This window comes from Etheostoma spectabile, chromosome 2, assembly GCF_008692095.1.
Source record: "Etheostoma spectabile isolate EspeVRDwgs_2016 chromosome 2, UIUC_Espe_1.0, whole genome shotgun sequence".
NCBI lineage: Eukaryota > Metazoa > Chordata > Actinopteri > Perciformes > Percidae > Etheostoma > Etheostoma spectabile.
The window spans coordinates 7,971,544-7,994,229 of NC_045734.1; the positions used below are offsets into that span (position 1 = coordinate 7,971,544).

At 40.9% G+C, this 22,686-nt stretch overlaps 1 protein-coding gene across 3 annotated transcripts in view; it reads right to left on the reverse strand.

The window, feature by feature from the left end:
- tll1 (tolloid-like 1) overlaps positions 1 to 22,686 on the reverse strand; it is a 56,003-nt gene that overhangs the window by 22,287 nt on the left and 11,030 nt on the right. For all 3 annotated transcript variants that reach the window (XM_032499407.1, XM_032499417.1, XM_032499398.1), the window contains exons 3-17: positions 11,032 to 11,154; positions 10,759 to 10,839; positions 9,461 to 9,634; positions 9,245 to 9,362; positions 6,859 to 7,037; positions 6,305 to 6,410; positions 5,701 to 5,825; positions 4,066 to 4,181; positions 3,125 to 3,227; positions 2,718 to 2,834; positions 2,364 to 2,509; positions 1,868 to 2,063; positions 1,620 to 1,745; positions 302 to 462; positions 8 to 188 (exon numbers count right to left, since the gene is read on the reverse strand). In XM_032499407.1, coding sequence (XP_032355298.1) covers positions 8 to 188; positions 302 to 462; positions 1,620 to 1,745; positions 1,868 to 2,063; positions 2,364 to 2,509; positions 2,718 to 2,834; positions 3,125 to 3,227; positions 4,066 to 4,181; positions 5,701 to 5,825; positions 6,305 to 6,410; positions 6,859 to 7,037; positions 9,245 to 9,362; positions 9,461 to 9,634; positions 10,759 to 10,839; positions 11,032 to 11,154 — 2,052 coding nt within the window. The remainder of the gene's footprint in view (positions 1 to 7; positions 189 to 301; positions 463 to 1,619; positions 1,746 to 1,867; positions 2,064 to 2,363; positions 2,510 to 2,717; positions 2,835 to 3,124; positions 3,228 to 4,065; positions 4,182 to 5,700; positions 5,826 to 6,304; positions 6,411 to 6,858; positions 7,038 to 9,244; positions 9,363 to 9,460; positions 9,635 to 10,758; positions 10,840 to 11,031; positions 11,155 to 22,686) is intronic.

Sequence of the window (22,686 nt, forward strand, 5' to 3'; positions counted from 1 at the left end):
GTCTTACCTGAGAAGAAGTGAGCCTTGAAGCCTTTCTTGGAGACGGTGTTGTCCGACTTAAACTCAATTCTCATGTTGTTATATTGAGAGGTGATGACCTCAGGGACCTCGGTGCCACAGTATTTACCATGCAGCTTTGAGTCGGACGAAAGGCCGCTGCGCACCTCCACGTAATCGTATTTACACACCTAAACACACAAATAATAAGGCTCTTGTAACATGTATCCACAAGGCGGCTACTATGCTTAGCATCCCCATATAATTGACACACACACACACACACACACACAAACACACTAACCTCATTACCCTCCAGCTCGAAGGCCTCAAACTGCATGGAGATACGGTACTGATTGGGAGCGACCACCTGCCACACACAGTTCTTGTTGGGCGGATACTCTTTAGGCCAACCAGGAGTGCTGATGGTCCCGTTTAACTTAGAGAGAAGACCGCCACATGCCGCTGGAAACATACAAACAATTCAGACACACACGCACACACATACACATATACATGTCACACGCCTAGGAAATTATATTTATGTTTACTTTACATAGCCACAAGGAAGAATAGCATAGAATAAGAAGGAGTTTCCGACCTGGTTTATTTTACTTTGTGGTGGGATTTCCCTGACCTAAATCTGGCCAGTGCTTAGGTCAGTTGTTTTTTAACAATGTAGGTTTCAAATGCACTGCTTGTGAATTACTGCGTTCCAGGCTACAGCAACTGGAACCTGTGAAATCCACTAGTTACCCAAAATGTAAAGAAACAGAGCTATCATGTTTGAGTTTGACTGGTTGGTTTTGTGCAACACGTACACTGCAATTATTTACAGAAGCAGACTTTGCTTCTATTGATGATAACACTCATTCGTCATGCAGCAACCAGAATTACATCAAGAAAATTAATTACTACTGATGTTTGTTCATTTTAAAGGGGAAGTAGGTAACGTGAGCTAATGTAAGTCACTCACAAGCCACTATAATACCTGCACTGATCCTACAGCATTCTCCTCACACTACAACTCAATTTCTCTCAATGCCCCATCATTTCTCCAGACCATTTTTATTATTGTTATACTTGACAGAGCCAAGCATTTCTCCAACAATTTCTCCTTTTTGACATGGGCATGGTGAAATGAAACCAAACGTCACTGTAATTGTACATACAAACTACAGATGTTTTATATAAGTATTATTTATATATATATATTACTTTTGTTTTGCTTTCTACATGATTCCCTCACACATTAATTCATTGGGGTCGCCAAAGTAACTACTGCTCTTCAAAGAAATATAGCAAAACCCCAATGGATATTGGCTATTTTACCAGCATAGCTTTGTCTCTCTCTGCCTCAGAAGTGGTTTGTTCAATTGTTTCAGTATGTGAGTCATTACGGGTTGTTAATCTATTTTGTGGTATTAAAGGACCTTCACTCACATTTGTGGCATTGGAGCAGTGAAGCATGTGGCTATGTGTCAAAAAGATGTTTTTTCCTGTTGATGGAGGCTGCTCGGATGTTTTTTTTACTGACGAGTTGGACTCATATCCTACAGAAACACACAGCGGCATTCAAAGGAATGCACATACAAACATGAATTCAACACACACTCAGTTACCTTCACAGCTCTTCTTGTCAGGAGCCAGTTCGTAGCCCGGGTCACAGGCACACTTGAAGCTGCCGAGAGTGTTTACACACCTCTGTTCACAACCACCATTGTCTGGCTTGGCACACTCATCCTCCTCTGAAAGACATACAAGTCAGTGTACATTTATTTTCACACACATAAGGAAGGCTTTGGCTATAAACACATGTGAGAAAACACAATCAACTGACACACACACAAACACACACACACACACATACCTTTGAAAAAGTTAGCAGCAAAGCCTGCCTTGTTAACCGTGCCGTCTGAGACAAACTTCATCCACAGTGTGTGTGAGGTGGAGCGCACATCCTCAGGTTTGTCGTAGCCACAGAATCGACCAATCAGAGGGCTTGTCTCCAGAGGGCCGTCTCGGACCTCCAGGTAGTCGTAAGCACAGCTGTCGTGCCTCTCAATCTACAAAAACATCCGTGCAGGTTCACACCGACACAGTGAGTTACTCTAGTGAGGTTGAGGAGGGATTGAGATTCAGCTCACTGACATTTTAACAGCACTAAATGACTAAATGAATCATCAACTGCTCTGTCTCTGCACACACACACACACACACACACACACACCAACATTATTAACTTTCTTGTAGCTATACGAGCATGAAATTTGACCCAGACATTCCATGCATGCACACACGCACACGCACACTCACAGACACACATACACACATACACACACACACACACATACGGAGTGACTCACCTCAAAGGCCTGGAAGCTGAGCCCGACGTTGTATCCCTCTGACACAGTGATCCTCCACACACACTCTTTTGAGGGTCTGTAGTCATCAGGATAGTTGGGAGACTGAATCTGTCCTGAGTCCTTGGTGATTTCCCCTCCACAGATCGCTGCACAGGAGAGACAGATAGACAGAAAGAGAGAGAAACACAGACAGACAGGACAGATTAGCATTCACTGCACTGACCAACAACACCTGAAATGTGTACGTACGTATGAATTTTGCAGTCACAGTCACTTAACTTGAAACCAGCCCTTATATCCTCATGCAGTTTACAATCTGTATTGATAGATATTTATTTGAATAGCTGTGTGTACCTTCATAAATGGCAGCGAAGCCTTTTCCCACCCAGTTGCTGCTGCTGCGGAACTCAATCCACATCCTGCTGTCAGTGGAGATCAAGACGTCAGGAACTTTATCTCCACAAAACCTGCCTGTTAAAAACACACACATCAAATCAAAATTCTGACTTGTGTTGTCCAGTGATTGTTGATGAAATATAGCCTATGAAATATGATGTGAAAAAATATCCTAACAACACGAACATACTTTTTTTATATATAGTGCTATTGTCACCCTGAACTTGATGTCTGTAATCTTCTGAGGGGATTTCAGCGTGCAATTTGAGCAGAATTAAAAGCTAACGAAGGAACAATCAAATAAATAAAGCCAGTTTATTAAGGGGTTACCAGTGCCCCTCTGGCTGACTGTCCCTTGGTCTTACCGAGCAGTGGAGCTTTCCTCCAGTATCCATCCCGAACCTCAATGTAGTCGTACCAACACAGACTGCTTTTATACAGATCCATGGTGGTGAAGTTAAGAACAATCTGGAGGAGCAAAAGTAAATATTTATAATCCTATTCTACTCTTCTACTATCATTGGAGAGCCGTTTGTGTGTCCTTGCGTATCCCGAGAACGTTCATCCAATCTACTTCACACTTGACGTGTGTATTGCTGGGAAACCAAGAATGTGCAATGGGCTTCAGGGCGCTAAGGAGTCAAGAACATCGTCAGTAGTGGGTTACAGCTATGTTAAAACAAGCGATTAATACACGTATTTGGGGAAAAAAATACCTCCACTAACACCAGTGTTTCTGAGTTCTGTTGTTTCTGTTTGTATATAAGAACATAACGCTAATTAATGCTAATTAGTTTACTGGAATGATAATGAAATAAATAAGGACTGAGAATTCACATTGTCCAACTTTTATTTTAATGTACAGTTGAAGTAATTTTATTTCATACATAAAAAAAGATTTATCTATATTCTCCTTCTCTCTAAATCTCTCTAAAACGTAATACATTAGTTAATAAAATAATTGATAACACCTAAGGCATTAGTAAATAAAAAATAACAGATGACACCAAACACCCTGAGACCAACTAATAGATTCAAAGTTCCAGGTCAGATCGGTGCTCGTATATATAATACATATGTTTGCACTTTGGAGACCAGATGAGAGGATGTGGAAAAGAGGAAGAAGGTGATACCGAGGATATAATCAATATACAGTCATTCTGTCAGCAGTCTCTTATTGTTAGTGCATGCACATTCAGGGTGCTACTGTGTGTGTGTTTGTGTGTGTGTGTGTGTGTGTGTGTGTGTGTGTGTGTGTGTGTGTGTGTGTGTGCGTGTGTGCGCACGCGCTCGCATGTGTGTGTACCTTTTCTCCAGGTGTAACAGATATTCTCCAGATACAGTGTGTATACGAAGGGTATCCGTTGGGGTAACCAGGAGACGAAAAGTTGCCCGTTGACTCTTGGAGTGTCTCTCCACATGCTGCAACACACACACACATGCACATGGAGTTAGATTTTTGTGGTGAGTCCTGCTTGTATGCGCAACCCTTTCAGCTGTGTGCCAATACTTATGACCGGTACATTAATAAAGAACATGGCTCCCGTGTCTAACATTATTCTCAATCTTTTACTGCCAATTTACCAAAATAAACAAACTACAGACTATTCTGTCAAAACAACAGCCTCATTCCATATCTGATCTATCCATATGGAAACTGTTAGATGCCCAATTATGATTCAAAAAACATGAAAGGAATTAAAATTACCCTCCCAAACAAACTCCTGTTTGATCGCTTTGGCTTGTTTTAGATTTGCATGTCGGAGGCTGCTGCATGCGTGTTTGTATTCCTGTGTGTATCAGTATACATGTGAGGTCCGACCACTGTCATTAAGCCTGGTCACCATTTCGCAGAAATAATTAAAGAATTACAGTAATTTACTGTAAGGGAACCAGATTGACAGACTTTAAATTTATCACAATGAAGACAAAAGAAAACTTCTACAGCTTGTTGGGAATTCATGGAAAATTATCAGACAATATTTCTCTCTTCATCTTTTATTCTGAGTTTAACGCCGTCGCTCCCTCTCAAAAAGAGGTTAGCCAAATCTGCCCCTCCTATCCCATCATGCATGCTGTTTTCCCCCACAATGCCCTGGGGCTCTGTTCATCTGTCAGTGAATATGGTATCACTCAAATATGACCTTATAAGGTTGAAGTTGTATCTATTTTCAGCTTGGACACACAAACACAGTACTGTTCTCGCTCCAGTCTCAAAATGGATTTAGTAGAATAACATACTTACTGGAATGTATGATATATAATATAATATGTGGAGTTATTAATATTAACAAATAAAAAAATCCATACTGCATATTGTCAGAGGAATTGGATTACAACATAACAGAAATAGTCAAAAAAGATTACATATACACACAAAAACACTACAAAACAAAAGCTTTAGAAGAATCTCATAGACCAGAATGGTGACAAATATTATTTGTTCATTTTGTCTCAGATACAGTCCATTGTGCGTAAATGAAAAACATGAACCTGTCCTGGGGATGTGAGCATGTGTGTGGGCCAAAAAAGGGATGGCAGCATTTGCAATTGTAAACCATTGCGACATTACCGCACAGCTCAGCGTGAGAGCAGATCTAGATCACGTAAGAACCATGCAACAGGGACCAGAGGGACGCCTCGAACAGCATGGGTGTGCGCAAGAACTGATGTGAGGAGTGTGTGTGATGTGTGTGAGACCCCTAAAACAGAGAGGGAAGCGTGACATGGAAAAACAAGTTACTCAACTTCACCTCTGTGGATTTGGGAATGGAGGGGCGGGCACATTTGTACGCCAAAGATGCGAGCAGATAAACAGAGGTCATCTTTTACTTGGTAGAATGACAGCACACACACACACACACACACACACACACACACACACACGCACACACACACACACACACACGTTGGTCTTAGTAAATAGTAAATATTTCAGTACCTGGACATCTATACAGCTTCCTTGCCTGTGCAATGTCTCCTTTACTGAGCCTGGTCCGCTGGCCGATAGCAGGCCGGACCCCATTCTCATCTCTGGATGGAAGGATGGTGTCGAGGAACATCCCTCTTCAGGAAGAAAAAGAGAGATTTACCCCACATCATGCTCTGATTTCAAGGAAATCAAATGAAAGATTTATCTGGTGGCTAATTTTAGCATGCTTGCTCGCTAACCAGCTTCCATCACAACTCTGAATCTAAGTAATTATGCAGAGACAATTGCAGTTATTTCATTAGAATGACATTAATAAACATTACTAAACGTAACATGAATACAACTTTAATAGATTAATTTGTCCGTGAACAGATAGATTTTAACAGGCAATGGAGGTTAACAATAAAGCCATTGTTTTCCTAGCAACAGAAAACAACATATTGTATGTTGATCAACATCAATATAGAGAAACATTTTTTTCAAACCATCAATGTCATTGTTTCACAAAATTACAGAGCAGATATAACCTAAATCTGTTTTGGCACATTGCGTTTCTGATCTGTTTTTTAAATTCACCACAAGTCAAGAGAGCTGAGAATGTGCTGCTGGTTACCGTGAGAAGGTGTTCCTGGCGTAGTGCATGATGCTATCAAAATCATATGGCTCCCCGAGAGAGTTGACCTCCCCTGGCTCCATCTTGAGGAAGTTATACTCCTGGCCTGGGAACCACACATACAAGAAAACAAGGAGTGTTACCATGAACGCAAAACAAATATATTCTTTACACTGAACAGACAAAGCACAACTTAAATGATTAAGTCTGCATTGATATGGACTTTTATTACAACACTTGAAGTCCACAGAGTAGTAGTAGAGAGCTATTAAAACTTCAGGTCAGGTCGGATCTACTGCTGCATCATTTGATTTAACACCTGTCAGACTGCGTTGTGGTGCAGAGGAGTGTGTAGGAGGAAAAGAGGCTGGGGGTCGAGGTGACTTCACAGTCATTAAAAGCCTCATTCACACTCACACAGGGCTGGACACAAGTGAGAATTTAAAAACGTACACACACCCACGTTGTGCAAAAATGTCCTCACTTGTTTTCAGCTGGAAACAACTCTGAATGATGAACAGAGACCCAGGTTCATCGTGGGTACTGAGTCTCACCTGGTTGGATGTTATCGCGGATGATGGTCACGTGATCGTCGCGGTCAGGCCGCGTGTGCTCGTGCCAGAAGCCAATGACGTGGCCCAGTTCGTGCACCACGATGCCAAACTTGTCACAGTTCTTGCCTATGGAGATAGCCTGGGGCCCGTTGCCACGACGACCCACATAGGAACAACACCTAATAAGGATTAGTAGGAAGTTGATAGCAGGGAGATAGGCGGATGATGATATTTACTACACATTTGGCAGTGGAAAAAAGTATCAACAGTGCTGTATGAAAACACACACACACACACACACACACACACACTTTCAGGATTTCCTGCCCTGTATTACATTGACCAGAGGGAAAGCGTCAGTTTTTAATAACATAAAAAAACCTAAAATGGTCCGCTAACACTACAGTTTCATAACCCAATGGTAATAAGCTGTGAGAATTCACATATAGTTGCTCACAGAACACACACACACTAATTCTTTTTTTTCTGGTTAGCCGAGACGTCCGTGCCAGGCTAACAAATCTGATTAAAGTTATCCAGCCAGCTGATTGCAGGGTAAGGATCAAGAGTCACTGCAGTATATAAAATCTTTTCTTCCGGCATTTTCAGCTCTAGTATGGCAAGTAGCGCTTCCAACAGATGCCACAAATGTACTATTGCACAATTATAAAACATGACTAACTTTTCTGCATTACTCTTTGTCTATGTCTGTCTCTGTCAAACATCCAAGCTGCAGGGTATTTATGCATCAGACTAAAGTGTCTAATCTCTGATGCAACCAGCGAATCACACGAGTAAACTGGCATCATCAGTTAACACACAGATCCTTCACTCATGTACATGGCAAGTTATTTTAAAATTAACTAATAGGAAATATTAAGAAAAGCGTACGCTGTTTCTTTTCTCTGACAAAACATTATGAGTCACTGAAGTGAAGGAGTTTAAGTACCTTGGGGTCTTGTTCGCAACTGAGGGGACAATGGAGCAGGAGATTGGTCAGAATCGGAGCAGCGGGTGCGGCATTACATTCAATTTATCGCACCGTTGTGACGAAAAGAGAGCTGAGCTAGAAGGCAAGGCTCTCTTTCTACTGGTCAGTTTTCGTTCCTACCCTCACCTACGGTCATGAAGGCTGGGTCATGACCGAAAGAACGAGATCCAGGGTACAAGCGGCCGAAATGGGTTTCCTCAGGAGGGGGGCTGGTGTCTCCCTTAGAGATAGGGTGAGAAGCTCAGTCATCCGTGAGGAGCTCGGAGTAGAGCCGCTGCTCCTTCGCGTTGAAAGGAGCCAGTTGAGGTGGTTTGGGTATCTGGTAAGGATGCCTCCTAGGAGCCTCCCTAGGGAGGTGTTCCAAGCACGTCCAGCTGGGAGGAGGACCTGGGGAAGACCCAGGACTAGGTGGAGAGATTATATCTCCAACCTGGCCTGGGAACGCTTTGGGATCCCCCAGTTGGAGCTGGTTAATTTTGGGGAAGTTTGGGGTCCCCTGCTGGAGCTGCTCCCCCCGCGACCTGACCACGAATAAGTGGATGAGGATGGATGGATGGATGGATGGATGGATGAAACAGTGCATAATTAAATTTTAGCTCTGGGTATTGTACGATTGCCGATTCAATTCAATATTTTAGTTTTCATTTTGACACCAAAATACCAAAACAGCTCAGAGGTTTGACACCAGTGATGTTAATTATAGTCAAGATATCAAGGTTTCCAAAAATATCAACTTAGTCTGAATGCCGCTAAATGCAAAAAGACATTTGCTTAAATTGATGCAACCAGAACACATGACACGGCATGTTATGTCTTCAAATTGGTTCTTTTGTAAAACTAACAGTCAAGAAATTAAAGGTTTTTGATTTGCAGTAATAGAAAAAGCAGCACATCCTCTTATATAATAAGCTGGAACCAGCGAATGTTGGTTTTTGCTTGATAACTTACTTTAATTAGTCAATTATCGCAGTTGCTGTTGGTTAATGTCCTGCTGATCATCTCATCAACACATCATTTCAATATTCTACATGTCTGACTCTTTCAAACATCTGTACAACAACATCTTGGAGAGACAAACCCAAATGTCCTGATTTCAGCTTTACAAGTGAAGTGCCACCACTGTACAAACACACTATGACCCCACCGTGCCAGAACAATGCACTATGCAGCGTATGAACAAAAAAACTGCACAAACATACAAAAACCTTTGAGTGAGCAGTGTGATTGGTGGGATGGGGAAACAGCAGCAGGACAGGAAGGAAAGTGGAGCCATTGTTGAGTGACCGTATCGTCTCTCGCTGTGACAAGGTCACTACTGAACTCTAGGTACACACACACACACACACACACACACACTCACACTCACATGTAGACAAAGAGAGCCACCAAACTCACCCGCAGGGTCTGTAGGTGAACACAATGTAGCTTTCCTCATCTGTCTTCTCAATGAAAGTTACGCACGTCTGTTTCTCCCAGTGACGCATGGCCTGCTTAAACATGGCCCTCTGACTACCTGAAACACACATTTCACATCCGACTTTTACACAATCACACGTCGCTGTGTATTTTACTGTTGAGCCATACGGGCACCAGTCCAGCAGAGTAGCTTACCAGTGAAGTTTCCTCCTATGACGTAGGGAATGACTCCTCCAGGCCATATCCTCTCAGCTCGGGATGTAGCTGCTCGAGGAATACGGCTCTTCGCGACGTTCCCAGTCTTCCCACCTATCCCAGTTTGGCACTTGGGATTGGCAGCTCCCTTGCTGGAGTTCTTGGGGAGATAGTCTAACCGAGCGAGGAAAGAGAAACAACAGTCATATCTAAGTTGTTACTATGTGTGTTCAAACTGAATAAATTACTGGTCTATTATTATGAATCTCAGTAAATCATAAATGTGCTCTGAGATTATTGGATCACTTATTATACATGACCTTGCAGAGGTTATTCTCAGATAAGAGGGTAGTAAAACTCAAGACAAATATAGCACTAGCTCTCCAATATACTGTTCCTAATTTAAAGAAGTTTATAATGTTTAATGAATAAGTTGAGGTGGCTAAAAAAAAAGGTACCTCAAACATTCTGTAGTTCTGGATTTGACTGTTTCAGTGGATTACAACTTAACCTACTTGCAAAGACCATAAAGAAGGAAAACAGTCTTGAACTGTCAAACGTATAGCATCACTTTGAGTATTGAACACAGCTTTATTGTGAAACTGTATCAGGGTCTGTATGTGTTCAGCGGTGTCTGACTTTCTCATTAGAGAAAAATCACAGTGAAAATGGACAATCTCAGTTGAATGAAGCCTACAAGGCCCAGTGGTTTGTATGATTCCAGCTGCATTTACATTATAGTGGAAAAACAAGCATGCCACTTTGCTTGAGGGGGAAGGTTGAGTCTGGGAAGGTTTAACTCTGGAAAAAAATGGGGATTTATATGATGATGTTATAATAAGCCAAAGTGACTTCTTGCAAAGACCTACTGGCTATGGGTAATAATAATGGGTAATATAGTTACAATAGCTGTAGTTAGATCACTAAAGTGGCTCAAACTGCTTTTGTAATAAATATGTTAGCTACATTTAAAGGCTGATATTTCATTGAGAAAATATTTCTTTTTAGTTTGGTCTCCAATTATTATTATTTTATTGTACTGGTACATTCAAAAATATGTATCTGTCCTCTTGTATCTTCAATTGCAGCTGAATTGCAGAAGAAGAAACAACTTTCTGTGCGATACTGAAAGCACTTTACTCATTTCGCTGACTTGAAAATCAACATGCACTTCAAACTGGCTTGAGATTGTCATCTATCACAGTGAACACTTCATTTGCCTTTGTTGACACATCATTTGTAGTTTATTGGCTAAAACATGAAAAATCACCATCATTACAGTGACTAAGGGTTCTTACCGAAGCCAAACCTGCGTATTCTCTCCAGCAGTAGATACAAAGATCCTCTCTTCTTAGAAATGTCATGTTCCTCTAGGCCACCTGACACACACAAGAGCCAAGAATCAAAACCCGAACAATGCACAATAAATGCTGATATCCTCAGGGGGTCCATGTCTACCTGCTTCCTATTGAAGGTGCTTTACTCTGTAGCTGAAGGTTAATGAGAGAGAGAGTTTCATAGGAAACGTGAGAGAGAGCATTACATGATGATTACTCAGTGAGTCCACTTACCAGATGTGTGTCCCTGCCGGGAGTGTGTGTGCATGTGTGTGTGCTGTGTGAGGTCTATCGTCCGGTCAATTTGGAACATTCGCAGGTCCTCCTCATCTAAAGCGATGTCGCCCCAGAATGCAGCTGGAAGTTAAGAGAAAAACATGATATAGTCACAATCATAAGCAGAACCACAAACATCATTATCCCTGGAAAGCAGAGCTGAACGATTCATCGTTTTCAATTCGAAATTGTGATTTGAAATAATGCGATTAGCTATTGAGGTAGGCCGCCAGATTATTCAAATGTGAAATATCAAGTTGAATGTCTGGTGTAACATTTGATTCAATATTTTTATTCCACTTTACATTATATTTACTGTTTTTCATAAGATAAATGCTGGAACAAAACAGACTGTTTACATAAATGTCCTTTTTTTTCAGTCAATCTTTAATTTGTATTACTTTATTTAACATGATCATAGATTACAAAATTCAAATTGTAATCGCAATATCTGGCAGGAAAATCGCAATTCGTTTTTTTTCCCCAAATCGTTCAGCCCCACTGGAAAGGACAAGTTTGCTACACATGCTCCCGTTGAGCTACTCAGCGGCCAACAAATCAGACTGCGATGGTACTATAGCAGGTTCCAGGTATGAACAGGAGTGTAACTATTTTAAGTGTGGACAGGGCATTCTTGAAAAAGAAAGTGGAGCTCATCCAGAAACATAGTTTCAGTCAGAAATGGCAAAATGACAATGACAAAAACTCTGCAAGGGCTTAAAAATAATGTGTAGTCTTTGCAAACAAGTAGTGTACATTGACACATCTTCTTAAATTAAATGAATTAAAATCACTTGAGCAGTAAAAAAGGACTTCTTAAGGTTCTTTTTCAGAATGATGTCCTGTTTTTTTCAAGGCTGTTTAGGCTTTATTTGCACTTTAAGTTTAGTTCAAGTCCAAACTTTTTGACCAATCAGACCTGCAGTGCAGAGCTCTAAGAGCCTTTGATTAGGAAAATACAATGATCACCTCTACACCAGGCTGGGGCTTACTGTAGCTGGCACACAAGTACAATCCTGGTACAATTCACGTAGCAGAAAGTAGCTCAGGTGTTTTCTTTATCTGTAGAGGTGAAGTCATGAATTGAATCCTCTAGGTATTGATTCTACGATTTACGGCAACAATGTCAAACCACAGTACAAAGTCATCAAAGTTTCACTTACTCTAATTATACACCCAGAACTGCATTCAAATACCTAGAAAATTGCGCTTGACATGCCTAATATATAAAAAATAAACAGTTTGGTATCAGCTACCCAGAGAGCTTAATGCGGCTCCGTCTCCCTCCCTTTCCATTCTATCACACACAGACAAACAGTCACCAGGTCCTACTCAATATCCACAACGTTCCACTTCCGGAATTGGTGATTGTGATTGGTTTAAAGAAATGCCAACAAACCAGTTTTTCTCCTATCCCGGAATCCTGTGTGGACTAGCCTGACCCTCCTACGCAGCGCTGTGGAAAACGGTCTGCCAAAGCGGGACTACCAGATCCCGGTGGTCTTACAGTGGGCTGGTATCAGGCCACGTGTGACACCACTGTCCCCTCCACTACTCTCCCCCCTCCCTGGCTATTCGGACCACTCCAGTCTCTCCAATGTTTCAGATTTTAACTGTGTTAAAAAAAGCTTATTCTGTAGGTTTATAGTGGTGTGTGTGTGTGTATATACCGGCCACAACAACCACTTTTTTCACAATCTTAAAACCACTCCTGTTCCCACAGCATGCCTCACGTGGCTGCCTCTCATCTTTCTGAAAAACCTTCCCTCCCGATTGCTTATGCTTCAATTTCCATCCTCTGTCATCCTTTTGTGGCTCATTACAACTAGTTTCTTTCTTCTTCTCTCCCTCTCCTTCCATATCTACAGCACATCTCCCAGCCTGCAACAATGAACAACTGAACGATAACCATCGCTAAATGATTAGGGACTCAACAGGGACTCAAGACACTAATACATTAACAATGGTATGGGAGAAGCTTGTCACTTAGCTAATCAGGATTGCCACTAAAGGAAATGGGGGGTCAGGGTGCCATTGTACTCAAGTTGAGCTATTGTTGAAGTGAGGAGCATACAACAATAACCACATATGGTTTACAAATCATGATATCAGAAACAGACTGGGAGTGTGTGGTGCTGAATGGTGCTGTATGATATGTTGGTTAGATGAATATGATGATCTAAAGGCTAGAGTTGCTGTAAGGTATGTTTAGTTTATTCCAATCCCTGAAAATATTCAGTTTACTATAATATAAGACAAGAAAAAGAATTTAATCCTCATATTTGAGAAGCTGGAACCTTGAAATGTTTGGCATTTTTGCTTGACAAATGACTTAAAGCTGGGGGAGGCAGTTTATATTTGGCATTATTGGGCAAAAATTCCATAATAATATTTCATCATATTGCAATTCAAGTGGTCTGAAAGAAAACTAGACTACTGCTCCTCCTCCTTGGTTCTGTATTCAGGCTTTAGTAAATCTATCCTGGAGGGGAGACTTGGCCAATTACAGGTCACTCCATATTCAATCACTTGTACTGTATCTTAATTGCCTTGTTTATCTTAATCAGATTGCACAAAGGTGTTAGTACGGGTTAATGCTGCTGACATAGTTGGAAATGTTTGTTAATTTTATAAACAAGTGTATCATCACACCGCTGGTACAGTTGCAGGTGTAAAAGGGGATTGATTTGAACAAACCCGTTATCATTTGGTGATGTTGAGGTAGGCAACAATCATAACCAATCTCATCAGTTCTAGTCATTTATTGCTTGATTTGTAATGTCGCTACAGCTGGAAAACAGTTATTTATAGCATAATGAAATGTGCAGATATAACAGACTTTGTAGTACAATAAAATGTCTCCCTTGTATACTTTTTTGAACTTAAAAGGCTGAATTTAGTGAGTCACTGCTCGAAAAAATAATGCAGTCAGACTCAACACCTATAAAAGAAGTTTATTGACTCTGAAGTGCTTGGTGTTGTTGTGACTCTGCCATATAAAGCCAAAAAATAACACAATTACAACCACTGCTAAGATGTGGTCTGGACAGGCACTGGTACAAATTGCACTGTGGGTGACCCAATTTCTACTGACACTCCCGTCTACTGCAAACTCTGCCAAAGTGGTGTTATAGCGGGCCACAAAAACTACCAAACGGGTGCAAAAGATCCACTTAACACCCAAAGAAACTTGCAGTTCACCAGCAAAAGGTCACAATCTGTGTGATTTATCATATAAATATAGACTGTATCACATTGCACCTGCATTAGAAATGATATCCCCCCTGGCTTTTGTTTCTATTTGTAGGACAGTGCGTTTGTGACATTACATTACTAGTAATGTCACAATTGCAGGACAACCTATTTCAGGACAACAAGAGTAATTAAAAGGACTAAAAGTTTTCCAGAGAAAAGGAGCTGACACATGTAGAGATACAAAGCGAGGAGAAGAGGGAGAGTACAGTTATAGTAAATTTGGCCCATTGATTGTTGGGGTCTTTTTAATCCATAGTGATACCATAAATAGCCCAAAGTCAAGCCAGTAGGTGAGGAGGGGTGAGGACAGTGAGGCATGGAGATACTGGAGGAAGGGTATTGATCTAAAAACCCCAGGACGCCCCAGGAGACCTACATCATGCTGACCAGGGCCTTACTGTTCGCCCTTCAGCAGGGCACTGCAGCAAACACACACACACACACACACAGGGACGCATGCACGCGCACGCACATGCACACACACACACACACACACACAAGAATAATGCACCAAATGCAAAGAGAGGCAGACATCCTTCACATGTATCCAGCTTTGTGTTATAATTTGTAAGAGCTGAAATATGAACATTTTTATCCTCTTGCAACAATGTCCACTGAAACTAATTTGCACCTAAACAACACAATTCAAGCATATATTAAGGTGTTAGTTGTACTTGCCCATGGAGTACCTCAGCTTAGTTGTAAACCTTGTCAGTGCTTTAATCTGTTAGACAGTAACACTTTATATGTAAATCAAACAAACATTTTGCATTTGTAGATGCAATACAAAACTAAGTAAAACTATTCCGTTTTTAATTTTTGAATAAAAAATAATTTATATTTTGGGGTAGAATAGTATTTTTTTAAAGGCTTTTGTTAAGGTTATTCTACCTTCATGTTTTAAGTTTTTATCATTTATTAAGGTGACATTTCTACAACAATTTATTTGTCTGCTGCTTGAATATTTATAGTTTATATATTGTGATCACCTCAAAGTCACTATGTGTTTACTCTTTATATATATCATTATAGCATATTTTCAATATTTCCTTTGACATTTCACAGATACTATGGTACAATACAGTAATGAAGTATGCACTGCTGAGTGTTATACACTCATGCTGAACTCACTGGGGTGTATCTAACACAAACACGCACGTGCGCACACACACACACACACACAAACACACACATCACTAAGCTCCTCATTAAGCAAATATAAGGTCACACTGTATGTGGGCTAAGGTGTGTGTGTGTGGGGGGGTTTGTGTGTGTGTGTGTGTGTGTGTGTGTGTGTGTCAACGTGCATGTGTACGAGCCCTTCCATTTGTATGATATTAATTGTAAATAACTGTGACTGTGAGCGTACTACATTTATTAAAAAGAGATTATCTCTGCCTTGTTTAAGGATTTTCTCCAAAAGTAATTGTTGTGCAAGCTGCTTGATCCAGATTAACCCTTTGTGAGCAACAACAGGTGCTGTACTTCAAGCTCTCTGTACGCCGACAGTGCAAGGTTACAAAAATGTATGGCCAAAAACTGCAGCAGCAACGACAATAAAGGCAACATACTACCCAGCTGAGTGGGCTAATAAAGTCATACTCCTCCACCCAAAATTTCCACAATTCAGTCAACGCCTGTAAGATGGACCAGTGGCTACCGGTTATTAGTTTGTAGTCCACACAGAATAGAAGTTGTGGTCACATTAGATGCACAGGTTTACAACGGATTCCCAAAGAGACTCGGGGAATCAGTTATCACAATGTCTATAGGAACTTCCCAAACCACTCCTGTAGCATGTATTTATGGGCAGTATATTCCAAAGTAGGGGTGGAAAGGTTCATGTATCGTATTGAAACGAAACGGTACAGGCATCACGGTTCGGCACATGAACTTACACGGACAATACATGGTATAAAAATAAATAAAAACTTGCGTGTATATTAACTAATGTAATGCGGAACTAATGTAATCTGGAACTACTGTTAGATACGTAGTTAGAGTCTGGAGATGATGTGGGTTACTTATTGTTTATCTTACACAATTCAGGCTTTCTGCAGATAGCTCAAGGGAGAGACTATATGACACTAGGTACAGCCTGAGACATAAACAATAAAAAAAAACTGCATTTGGCCTATTTGTTTGGATTTTCCCTCCATTGTTCCGAATGCGTACCAAACCATGATGTCTGAAGCATGAAGTATTAACCTAACCGTGACTTCAGTGTACAGTGTACAGTTCCACCCCTATTCCAAACAGTCCGATTTTTGTCAGTAGAGCTGAAAGGATTAATTGATTCATAGATCAAGAGAAAATTTATTTAACACAAACTATTTTGACAATTCATTGATTCTAAGCATAAATGCCAAAAATTCACTGATTTCAGCTTTTAAAATTTTAAATTGGATTTCTCTTATTGTAAACTGAATATCTTAGGGTTGTGGAACCTTGGTTGGACAAAAGAATAAATCCAAAAACTTCACCCTGGCCTGTGAACAATCATAATAGGCATTATTCACTCTTCTCCAACATTTCACAGGCGGGGATTGACAACGATAAGAAGCTAACTGCTATCCATGCGCAACTAGCATCTCTAAATGCAAGCCTTGGCTCTCTCAGATCGGACGTGAACGATCTGAAAACTACCATGGAAAGCAACTCAAGTATTCTGGACAGCCACGGCGATGCTTTTCAGGAGATCGAGATGAAGCTAGCAGACATGGAGGACAGAAACCAAAGATACAACATCCGCATTGTTGGGCTGAAAGAGGGGTTAGAAGGTGCTAATTCTATCCATTATCTCTCACGCTTGCTGCCTAAGTGGCTCCCGAATCTAGCAGATGTTCAGATAGAGATTCTGAGAGCCCACCAAATTTACAGTGATAGCCCAAAGAAGAACACCACTACTAGTCGCGCACTGATTTTAAACGTGCTTCATTACACAACCCGGCAGGCGATTCTACAGGCTGCGCAAAAATCACCGATCGACATTGAGGGCCGGAAAATGCGCTTCTCCCTGGATTACAACAACTACACGTCAGATCTCCTACCCCAACCCTCCAAACCCTTACTAACCCTTACTGCTACATAACGGGCACACCACTTCCTGATGTAAATCGTGAGGTGTGGAATCTTCCCATGTGGACATTATTCCAGGGTATATTGGGATGGATTCCTCTATGAGTGGTTTTAGAAGAGTCTATGGGTGTTTTGATACTTGTCTCTGTTGGAATCCATTATTACTTTGCCTAGCTAACAAAAGCCTCCTTTGTCCACTGTGAAGAAAACTACAAAGCATCACTTTAAGCAGATATAATGCTTTATAGTTTTCTTTTACTAGTATTTAAAATGGAATAATGATGTACCACTTGGTACATGTACAGTAAATGGTTGCAATTTGTTGCAAAAGATGTTGGAGTTGGTAATGTCATCAGTAAGAAATGTGCTTTTTAGAAGAAAAAAAAAAAAACAGAATGTGGAAGCTTAGGCCAAGTTCAAAAAGTTCACACCCCACCCTCGTGCAAATGTGTGTTACAAAGAGAGAGAGAGAGAGAGAGAGAGAGAGAGAGAAAGGACAGGATCATCTCAAACTCTAACCCTGACACACACACACACACACACACACACACTAATCATATGTTTTCGCTGCGGTAAACACAAATCCATCGTCAGAGACCCAATTATACATCTCTACACTGTCACACTGTGTATGTGTGTGTGTGTGTGTGTGTGTGTGTGTATATCCGTTTGCCTACAGATCAGGATAGGCAAAAACTTTCTTCAAGCATGAATGCAGCTAAAAAGAGATGGCAGAGCAGTGAGGCGAACCACTGGACATCTGAAACGACCCGGAAATAAAGCACAGACTGATCATAAACAAATCCAATTAACAGGGAAATATCGCAGCCTGCCTTTAGGTCCTCAGGAAAACTATTTATCTTTTTGTTTATTTTAAATAAATCCCCATGAATCCAAATACAGAATGTTTGCTGTACGAAAGCACACAAGACCAAAAGCAAGAGGCGGCGGTGAAGAGTGCACACAAAAAGTCACAGTAAAATTACAGTAAAAACAAAAATAAAGGAGAAACAGTTGGTGCGTTTCTTACTGTGAAACTGAATTTAAAATGTAGATAGTTATAATATTCAGGGAAAGGAACATCTGCAATTCCACAAAAGAGCATTCCACCAAATAAACTCAAGGGGATAACAGGGAAAGAAATGTTTGGTATGAGACAAAATAACATTATATCATATGACACACACACACACACACACACACACAGAGCTCATGTAACCTCCTAATCCCATTAATGTGACACTGAGATTCCTCTCCAGTGGGTCATGGGTTTGGTCAAACAATGTGACGGGACATGACCATAGCTCAATTTTACCATCAGGGTGTCCTGCGTGTGCACCCATGGGCCTGGCAAGTAATAGGCTCTTACATAAAGGAAGATCAAATGAAAGGTTATTTTTTGTAAGGATGGTGGAGAGTCCCGCTCTGTATGTCATCCAGTCGGTACATCAGGTGCAACTGCAAGGCATCACTCATGAGAGGACGTATTTCTTTGAAGTTGTAACATTGATTTCAGTGTAATTGCTATGAGTGATGGGTTTTATTAAGAGATTACAATAAAGTAAATCAGGTTAAGAGTTAAAATCAGACACTACTGGCTAATATTCAAGTCTAAAAGTGCTGAAAAGTTTGTTAAAGAGAGTATAACTGATATTTCTACAATAACAATGTTAAAAAAGACAATGTTAAAAAGAAAAACTACAGAGAGTCACCCAAATCTCTAGCTCCTGATCAACTATATACCTAAACTTATAGTGAATATCAGCAAATTTTTTATCTGCCTAGTGTGCAACTTCACTGTTTTGGTTCACTCTCACCACTCGCATAGCATTGATATTTTCCTTAGGAGTCAGTAGAGACCACAAACTGAGCTAAAAGAGAGTGGAGCAAGGAAAACATCAAAAGGGATGAGGATATCGATAGTGATACTGATTGTTTACATCCAAGTGTTTTCTAGGTAGCAGCTTTGTAGGATGGATAATACTTGGATAAACTTGACATAAAACACAAATAATTCTACCTTGTGCAAACTCTACAGCACACTTTAACATTTGGTGTGGAAGAGCGGCTACATACAAAAATTTCACAACTTCCAAGGACCAATAGAAAATGCGGTTGGAAGCCAACAGTTGGAAACTCCTCCACAGAATTCTGCTGAAACAATTTCCTGAGTCAAGCAGAATATGAGTTGCTTTTGCATAAAATATAGAAATAGATAAAGCAACGTCAAAAAGATCAAAAGTGGGCAGTCTTGGAGTTTAAGTATTTCTGCAAACATCATTGACTTTCAATACTATGTCTAGCAGTGCAATATAATGTGGCCGATATTGCTCCAGTCATTGTGTGGTTGTTGTGCATCAACTGTACATGCATCTGTGAAAAAATCTCAGTCATCGGGGTCATGGTTTATCTGGGAGTGCTAAGTCATGGGCAGCTGGACTCTTTATGTCCTTGAAGATATTTTGCCTTGAAATATGCAACTCTAAACATGACAGCCAGGTAGACTAACGGCCCAACTGTGACCCCAATGACTTGAAAGATGTAAAGGTTCCTACAGAGGTAAAATGCCTGGGACTCCCAACCAGTCAGTACAACCTGCAGAAGCCTTTTGGATGAGGGGTGAAATGTCTCTAAGAAACTTAAGGTCCCGCTGCCCTTGACTTTGCACTTCTAGATAACTGTACATGCAGTACTGTCTTTGCAAATTTATATAGCATACACACAGTTAAGCTTGTTTCTAGGTAAAATATCAGCCTTGTGGATTTACATACTATAAGACCATGTAGATGTGCATCATGTGGTGCGGGGAGGCTGGTGACCCCAGTAGGGTTTTTGCAATACTATGGAATATCTGACAAAAAAAAATAAGAGTCTGACTGTAAAAAGGTGGCTTTTCCTCAGCTAACAATGGGTGTATGTGAATGATGTTGCTGCTATAAATACCACCAGGAAAAACTTGGTGACATAAAAGCAGCCAGACATTTAATAATTGAGCAATGCGTGGCAGGTGGGCAGAGGGACGGCGGTGCTGACTCATGGCTTCTGCAGCTCCGGAACAATGACGCTCCAAAACAAACAAGTTGGCTCCCGGTGCGGGCGCAGAGTTTGTGCTGAGGCGGGAATCCTGAAGAAGACTTCGGAAGCTCAGTGGCAGGAGCACTCTGCTCGGGAATATCCTGTTTAGTATAATATGACTGAGACCGTCCTCTCGCTCACACACACATAACGCAGCCTCAGTGTCAAACACACACATACACACACATTGCTCTAGTTTCCTTCCCACTGAGGAATGGGGGAAGGGGTGAACAGTAGCTGCAGCTCACTGTCACGACATGGTGGGCTTCACTCTCTGACTGAAAAAAATCAAAGACACTCTCGCTATACATGGGCAAGGGCACACACACATTCAGCTGTTTAGGATACACTTGATGCACTGGATAGAATACAGGAATGTGTAAAACGTATATCAAAACGGCTGTGTGACTGCGTGGTAACTAAAATCCCATGTGAACCCCGAAAAAACAAGATACTTGTGTTGTTTTACGAATCTTTCCTTCAATTGCTTATCTGTTTTTAAAATCATCTGGAGCCCACAGACGGAATGTCGCACAGCCAACAACTTTTGTGAATGGACACCAGATCTCACCCACAACAGCCGGAAACCACTATATAAAATGCATACAATCATATAGTGTGGGATCTAAATGGGCTTTTAATGGCTTTTTTGGACTTTAAGTTCAGTTGTGTTCAGACCAAACTCAAGGGGGCCAGGATTCTGAGCTGTCACAGAAGCATCTACCTGAATGAAAGGGTTTTATTGGTCGGCTGGGTTGTTAGTAGCAGAGCCCCGATCTAGGAGTCCTCCTGTGTCTCAGATCTGTATCTTAGAATGTCTAATACAGAATGGATCCAAGTGGAATCGCTCTCAGCTCTGATCACATGGTGCACCCAAATCATCACATTGTGTTTTTGAGGTAGGAAAAAAACTGGAAAGTGTAGTTGAAATGTATTCTCCCTCACTATTTGAGTTTATACACGCACATCAGTTTCAGGTAAGTTTTGTACAGGTCTGTTTTGTATCGTGTAGACCTGTAACACAGTCACACACAAATGCATCTGTGGCTGCAGCTTATGTCCATTTAGATTTGGTTTGTGGTGAATAAACACAGAACCACCATTCCAATTAAGAAAATATTCCCTGTGCATTCAATCTTTTACAACATACTTTAAACATAGTTTGCATAGAAAAACAAAGATGGTGCAGTTTTTTTCAGTTTTCACACACACAAACCAAAGGCATCTATGATGAACCAGCATGATAGTGATTTTGAAAGGTAAATAAATGCAACTTCCTACGAAAGGTTGGAGCAACTCCAATGGAAGCTCAGTGAATACATTTAAAATGTTTGGATAAAAATCCCTAATGTAACCAATTAAATGCCAACATGTGATTTGTTTCCCTGCACCTGTAAAAAAACTAAAATTAAAAACTCATGAGTAATATCATGTATAACATAAGCACTGTATCAAAACCCACTCCACTGAGACTCGGCAGCACGCTTTTATCTGAACAACAGAATGAGCCAACTTGAACCACTTCATGTAGGCAGCTAAGTGGAGATCTTCTCTCAAGTTGAAGGTTCTGGTTCAAGCTCCACATGGAAACTGGGATGTAACTTCTTTTAAATATTCCTACACGCAACACGAAATCACTGTCAACTCTTTTCACCTGACTCGGCTCTCCAATCCCCATGCAGAGACGAGAAAAGAATAATTCCTCATTTCAGGATTTGCTGTTGTTGGTGCAACATTTTTTTAAATTTTCTTCAAAATTTTCTTCAAAAGCGTAATGCGATTTTGTTTTGTTTAACACCCTTCTTGCAGCTTATTGTAATTCCTGTACTGTAATAACTGAGTTCAGAGATGTACAACCATGAGAAAATGTACATTATGTATTGTTCAGTACTGCTGCACACTCCTGTGAAAAAACATTATTGTATTTGAAGAACAGGCAGGCGGTATCTTGGGTCACTCCTGAAGAAATGACCCACAGCTTCACTTGGACATTGTGGTTTGTTTTGCTTTCACTCCGTGTGTGTGTGTGTGAGCATTTTATGAGAACGGTGATTTGGAAGGAAGCATGAATGACTCTTAAGTGAGCATAGGAGCTTGGGCACGTCTGTACGATTGTGTGTGTGTGCGTGCGCGTGTGTGTGTCATCTCCAGCTGAGTAGCAGGATGCAGACAACCAGGAAGAGATAAGCGCGGGTGAATGGAGGG